Raw genomic sequence first — 7,001 nt, forward strand, 5'->3', positions numbered from 1 at the left:
GGAGGCTGTCGGGGAGCACGGCGGGTGAGGCGACCGCGGCCCGGGGCGCTGCCCGCGGCGCTGTGCAGTGCTCTCCCGCCCGCCCAGAGCTGTCCTCTGGGGCCCGCTGACGATAGTCGCGGGAAAGCATTAGCGCTGACTCCCCGCAGCTGGAGCCAACGCTGCTCCGAGTCGTGAGAACTGGAGCGGAAGAGGTCCACGGGAGCCAGGGGAGGCGGCTCCCTTGGCCCGGGGCTGCTGTGCTCCGTGGTCCCAGCCCCCCGCAGCCGTGGGAATGGCGTTCTTGGGGCAGTTGCACAGTTCAGACTAGGATGTGAAACTTCTCAAAACGGTTCCTTTTCACTTCATAGAAAAAGATTGTAAAGAACCCCCTCTTGGTCCACAGGGATGGCAAGGATTAGAGATGCCACCAGGTCTAAACCACCCAAGCGTTACAGGTATCCAATGTGACTCTATTTCCTGAAACCTGTTCTTTGGATCCTGCTAGATTGGGTCCCTGTAAGATGCTTGTACTGTGCTGGGCAGCCACTAATTCTTTCAGCTGCTCCAAGTTCAAATGAGACTGCGGCCTGCACTTCTGTGGCATCAAAATCTGGCCTACTGAGTGTGGTGTTTGAAGCGTTCTTCCAAAAAAATTAATGAGTACATCTCATCCCAGAAAGTTATGCTAGACATTCAAGGCCATGATAGACATTACACTTTACAACCAGATGATGTGTTACATACAACCTGTAACGTGATACACACATAGGATTAAATTTCATTTAGGGGCCTGATGATACCTAAAGCTCAATGGACATAGTTTAGCTGGACCAGATGCAGTTGAACTAGGTTTTGTCTATCACAAAAATGTAATTTAGGGTCTGTCAGCATTGAGAGTTTGCCTACCAGGTGTAGCCCCAAAGCCTGTAATTTCTTAACTCCACACTTCCTTGTTGTGGGTGGGTGTGAGGGAGTTAAATAGATAAAGCAAGTTTTGTTGCTGGTAGTGCAAAGTACTCAATTATCACCTGGGTATTTGCCAACTTGAAAATTCAAATAACCACTTGAGCTAGGAGTTTTCAGCAGTGGGATCCTGAACTGTCCATCTACAATGGCTTAGACATGGATGTGAGAAGATGCTAAGACCAGGCATGCCCGTTGCAGGGCTCACACACAAGTGTGAGACAGAGCTGAGACTAGGCGTGCTTGGTGCAGAGCAGACATAGGTGTGAGAAGGCGCTGAGACCAGGCATAGATTGTAAGGCTGGAAGGGACCTCAGAAGATCACTGGGTCCAGCCCCCTGTACCAGGCAGGAAAGACAGCTGGGTTCAGGTGATGCCACCATGGTGATAGTCCAGTCTCCTCTTGAAGATTTCCAGGGCGGGTGATTGCACCACCTCTGGAGGGAGCTTATTACACAGTCTGGACACTAACTCTGAAGCTGTTTTTCCTAATGTTGAGCCTGAAATGGTCTTCCAGGAGTTTATGGCAGTTACTCCTGGTTTTCCCCAAGGGTGCCTTTTCACCAAGCCCTTGATGTACTCCCCTGATGGCAGGGCCATCCCTAGGGGGGGACACAAATCAGGGCGACTGCCCTACACTTTGGGAGAGCCCCGCAGAGCTGGGCCAGCCTCACGTCTGGCCACTCACCACCCTCTCCCGTGTGCGCCCCACCCTCCCCACCCCCCGCTGCTGCATCCAGGCTCCGCACAGGCTGATTTGCCCTGGACCCTACTACAATTGTTTCTGCCTGATGTAGCCGTAAGCTGCTATCAAGTCTCCTCTCAGCCTTCTCTTTTTCAGGCTGAAGAGTTCCAGGTCCCTCAGCCTTTCCTTGTATGGCTTGCCATGCAAGTCTCTAATCATACAAGTGGCCCTTCTCTGGACCTTCAATTTTTACCACGTTCTTGTTAAGGTGTGGCACCCAGAACTGGACGCAGTACTCCAGCTGGGGGTCACCAATGGCAAGTAGAGTGGGAGAATCACTTCCTTGGTTTTGCTGAAGATGCATCTGTTGATGCATGCCAGACTACAATTTGCCCTGCTGTCAACAACGTCACACTGCTGGCTCATATTCATACTGTGGTCTATTATTACCCCCATGTCCCTTTCCTTCGTGGTGCTGGTCAGTTTGGAGCCACCAAACATGTAGATGTGTTGGGGGTTGTTAGTGTTCAGGTGGAGCACTTTACATTTCTCAATGTTGAACTTCATCTGGTTCCAACTCACCCAACTTGCTAGCCTGTCTAGATCAGCCTGTATCTGTAGCCTATCTTCAAGCATGACCACGTTTCCCCATAACTTGGTGTCATCCGCAAGCTTGGCTAGTGAGCTCTTCACCCCCACATCCAAATCAGTAATAAAGCTGTTGAAAAGTACTAGACCAAGCAATGACCCCTGAGGGACACCACTGGCCACTTCTCACCAGGACAACATGGATCCATTCATTAGGACTCTCTGGATCCTACCCCGCATCCAGCTTCATACCCAACTAACTGTCGAGCAGTTAAGCCCACAATCCTCCATTTTTTTCACAAGAACGTTGTTGGATACCAGATCAAAGTCTTTTTGGAAGTCAACATATACAATGTCTACGTCCTCTCTCTTATCCAGGTGGCGAGTTACATGATCACAAAAGGAGATGAGGTTGGTAAGACAAGACCTGCCCACAACAAAGCCATGCTGGCTGTCATTTGAATCCTACCTTCTGCAAGCCTGTCGCACATAGACTACTTAATGAATTTTTCCATGATTTTCCCTGGGATAGAAGTTAGGCTAATTGGCCAATAGTTGCCTGGGTCCTCCCTCCTCCCCTTCTTGAAGATGGGCACAACACTGGCCCTCTTCCAGTCATCAGGGACCTCTCCGGAGCACCATGAATTTTGGAAAAGTTTTGCCAGGGGCTCCGCAATTACTTCGGCCAGTTCCTTTAGCACTCTCGGATCAGTGCATCTGGTCCTGTTGACTTATATATGTCTACTTTCTTTAATTGATCACACACCAGGTCTACAGCAACAGTAGGAAAGTAATCATTCCTGCCCTGCTTATTCTGTACCCTATCTGGCATGATTTTCCCCTTGACCCAGTGAAATACTGAGGCAAAGTAGTCATTCACAGTTCTGTGTTCTGTAAGGCACAGACACGGGTATGAAATGAAGCTGGTATTTGCCAACACTGAAAGTAGCGCTTGACACACAATAGTGGGATGGGCAATGCAGTTCTAGGAAGTTTCCTTCATCCTCCAAGCAGTCACCCTTAGGGTGGGGGTAGGGGTTGGTGTGCTTAAAGGCCAAGCTTAAACTAGAGTGTGACGTGCATTGAAACTGCTAGTTCTCTGCCAGGAATCATGGCAAGGTCTGCAAACTCAGATGCTCCAAAAAAAGACGGTTCTGTTGCTACCAACACTGAAAATTCAAATATGCTTACAGATGCAAATCAAGACTCTCATGGTCTCAGCAATGGAAAGGGCATTTATTATAGTAATAAAAAAAAGTCAGGAAGTGTTAAGGTAAGAAAAAGCAAAAGCTTTTACCTCTGTGAAAAAACAATCGTAGTATGACCTCGCTTTATGTTACAGCAAAAGACGATGTTTTTTTTTTTCTTTGGAGGGATAAAAATGATGTAGGCTGCTGGAAGCATTAGCATTCCTAATGAAGTAATTTTGTTTTAATATCTGTCTTGTGTGGTGTGCAGTATGAGGAATTAATATTTTGAAGGGGGCTCAGCTGAAGATTAGGCAGGCCAAGGAGAGAGCCAAGCTCCTGCCTGCATTGCACGCAGCCTGCCCAGACTAAGCCATGCAGAGCCCCCAGGAGCTCATGCTGCCTCTCCCATGGGCAGTATCCAGCAGGGAGGCCAGGAGCTTGCCCAGGACGGAGGTGGGTGGAGCAGGGAAAGCTGTGCTGGGTGCTGGGGCAGACAGTCCAAGCCCTCCTGCTGTCCTGGGTAGGAGCCCCAGTGCAGGTATCTAAGGATGCCTGAATTCTGAGTGAGCAGTTAGGTGTCCTGCCCCTGCAAGGCTGTATTGCCCAGCCAGCCAATCCATCCCGAGGGGGAGGCACAGGGGAGCCGCTAGCAACTGCCCTGCCTGTGCTGCTTTGCCCCTTTCCCCTGCACAACCTTTCTGTTGTGCTTTGACAGGAGCCTTCATGCCTCCTGCCCCCTCTGCTGACTTAATCCCAAGTTGGTCAGCACACCAACAGGTACTGCTGCTGCCAGAACCGCCACTCCAGCATCTGCACCTTGGAGGGCAGCACCTTACATTTCTTCATCTTGGCAGTGCCCAGCAGCAGCACAGGGCCCCACAGGTTTGGCTCCAGCCTACTCTTGTCTGGTGCTGGAGAGGCAGGAACATGGGGAGGTGGTTAGAGCTGGGGCTAGGACCAGGGCTGGGTGGATCATGTCCAGGAGGACTGGAGGCTCCCACCCCCTCAGCTGGGGCTGTGTTGCACTGCCCAGCTATGTTGCTGTGGGCTTTGGAAGGCTGTCCAGGGTGATGACCAGGGCAAGATGCAGATGCACTTGCACAGCAAACCATGTTAAGGCACGCACATGTAGATGTGCACCTGAATTGCCTTAGTGTGCCTTAAGCTAAGGTGCATTAAGTTTAGGTGCACGTAAATTCATATATAGACACACCCAATGTAAAGCATAGACTTTTTCTTGATCCACCAAAGTGAGAGGACACAGTGGTTAAGGCAGCAGCACATGCACATCCTACTATGAATTGTGAAAATAACAATCAAAACCACCCTCACTTGCTCATCATTAATACTTTGTTTTACTTCCCCCTTAATTTGTGCTGCAGGGAGAAGTATCATGAAGGAAAACTACCCAACACATCCTGAGTGACAGTTCATGCATGAGTTACTACTAAACACCATTACAGTTCTGCATGTCTGAAAATTAAATACACTTTTCATTTGACCTCTACATGAATATGCAGTAGGGGTTTTCAAAATATGGCAGATCACATTGCATATTCACTTTCAATCATTCAGGAAATATTTACCCCATGTAAACAATAAGATCCAGTCCCTCTTTTCCTGCACAAGTCCCAAATTCCCATGCTTCAGAAACACATTTTTTAAAACAACAGGTCTACAAATTTCTCTAACATTGCATTATATTTAACTAAAAGTTTATAATACAAAGATCCATTTTTTATAATGGCCTTTTCCCCCCATAGTTCCTGTTGACTTCAGGCATTGGCCATTTGAACCTGTTCTCCCATCCTCAAGGACACTGATGAATGTTTTACTTCAAGGAAAATTACTGACACCTGCACTTTTTCTCTTATACAAGTATTTACTGGGCCATGCAATGTGAGGTCTCACTCCTTCAACTCCACAAGCCTCCCTCCTTTCCTCCTCTCAAAGCAGACATCCCAAAGTAAGAGTCTCAGAAATGCAGGCTGCTTGGGGGTATTTTAAAGTTTAGCTTTAAGTCCCAAAAAAGAAACCAATTATCTCCTCTTCCTGGCCTTGTCAGCTGAGACAGGAAAGACTATTTCCTTCTCCTTTCTTTTTCTCAAAAAAAGAGTAAGATGGCTTCTGACTCTCCCCTTTTCTACTTAAAGGTCAGCCCTGAGAACCACATTCCCAATCTTTCATGAAGGGACAGCAGATTGATACCACTGCAGCACAGTATTTTCAGCTAATTACTAACCAAGATACACATGTGCAGGGAGCCTGCTCCAACACACTGGGAATCCAGCGAGTTGGAGCAGACTCGAGCATGGAAATTAGCATGCTCCAGATGAGCTTTAGTTCAAAGCACCTCCCCACCAGTTTTCAGTGCCAGGACACGGATACACAAGATACTCAGTTGCTTTTAATCAGCATGGATCGCTTATTAAAGCGCTCTCCCCTGGAGCATGTGTAAAAATGCCTTCATAGTTTCATAGTAGTTAGGGGTCAGAAGGGACCTGAATAGATCATCTACTCTAACCCCCTGCCACTGGCTGGAGCACATGACCCCAGACAGGTGTTCATCCAACCTCTTTTTGAATTTACCCAAGGTAAGAGCAAGGACCACTTCCCTAGGAAGTTGGTTCCAGATCCTAGCCACCCTAACAGTGAAATAGTGCCTCCTAATCTCTAACCTGAACCTATTCTCCAACAGTTTCTGGCCATTGTTCCTTGTCACCCCAGGTGCTGCTGGGGGGAATAGGACCCTTCCTACTTGCTGCTGATCTCCCCTAACAAGTTTGTAGGCAGCCACCAAATCCCCCCTCAGTCTCCACTTGCTGAGGCTGAACAGGCTCAGGTACTTCAGTCTCACCTCATAGGGCCTGCCCTGTTGCCCTCCAACCAAGCAGGTGGCCCTCCTCTGAACCCTCTCAAGGCAGGCCACATCCTTCTTAAAGTGCGGTGCCCAGAACTGGGCGCAGTACTCCAATTGAGGCCAGACCAAAATCATGTAGAGGGGGAGTTATCACCTCTCCGGACTGGCTTGAAATGCATCTTTGGATGCATGACAAGGTGCAATTGGCTTTGCTGGCTGCGGTCTGCCATTGGCAGCTCATGTTCATCTTGGAGTCAATACTGACCTTTAGATGACACAATGACATGCTGAACCTGTTAAAAACCTAAGGCAAAATTGTCTCTGTAGCTACATGACTCTTGTTAGACACCCATATTTTCCACTGTCATTAGCCTTTTCATTGTCCTCTACCTCATTTTCCCCAAAGTCCTGTGTCAACTCTTTATTCCTTGGCTTGGGTTCTGTCCAGTCAAGCACAGAATAGTAGTGCTCACGTTTTGGCTGGGAAATCGGGTACATCATTATTTTTTTAAAGCAGCCTCATTTTCCTTCCATAAATTTGTTCTCATGCTGACATATATTACATAGGTGTTCTACATACTCCAGAATGGAAATTCCTTATGGTTCCAAAAAGTAACTTATTCACATGTATCACCTTCATTGTCCTCGGTAATTCAAGCTGTTTCATTTGTTGGTCTATGTGGGGTTTTTTAATCATATAATTATACACAGGACTATGTTAGACTACTTCATT

At 47.9% G+C, this 7,001-nt stretch overlaps 1 protein-coding gene across 1 annotated transcript in view; it reads right to left on the reverse strand.

Moving 5' to 3' along the window:
- The window catches only part of CHST2 (carbohydrate sulfotransferase 2), a 10,646-nt gene extending 3,880 nt beyond the window's left edge, over window positions 1-6,766 (reverse strand). The window contains exon 1 of the mRNA XM_019532554.1: window positions 6,659-6,766. Within this exon, the coding sequence (XP_019388099.1) occupies window positions 6,659-6,766 (108 nt within the window). The remainder of the gene's footprint in view (window positions 1-6,658) is intronic.
- Between the last annotated feature and the right edge of the window lie 235 nt (window positions 6,767-7,001).

This window comes from Crocodylus porosus, unplaced genomic scaffold (assembly GCF_001723895.1).
Source record: "Crocodylus porosus isolate Cpor-Errol unplaced genomic scaffold, CroPor_comp1, whole genome shotgun sequence".
Taxonomy (NCBI): domain Eukaryota; kingdom Metazoa; phylum Chordata; order Crocodylia; family Crocodylidae; genus Crocodylus; species Crocodylus porosus.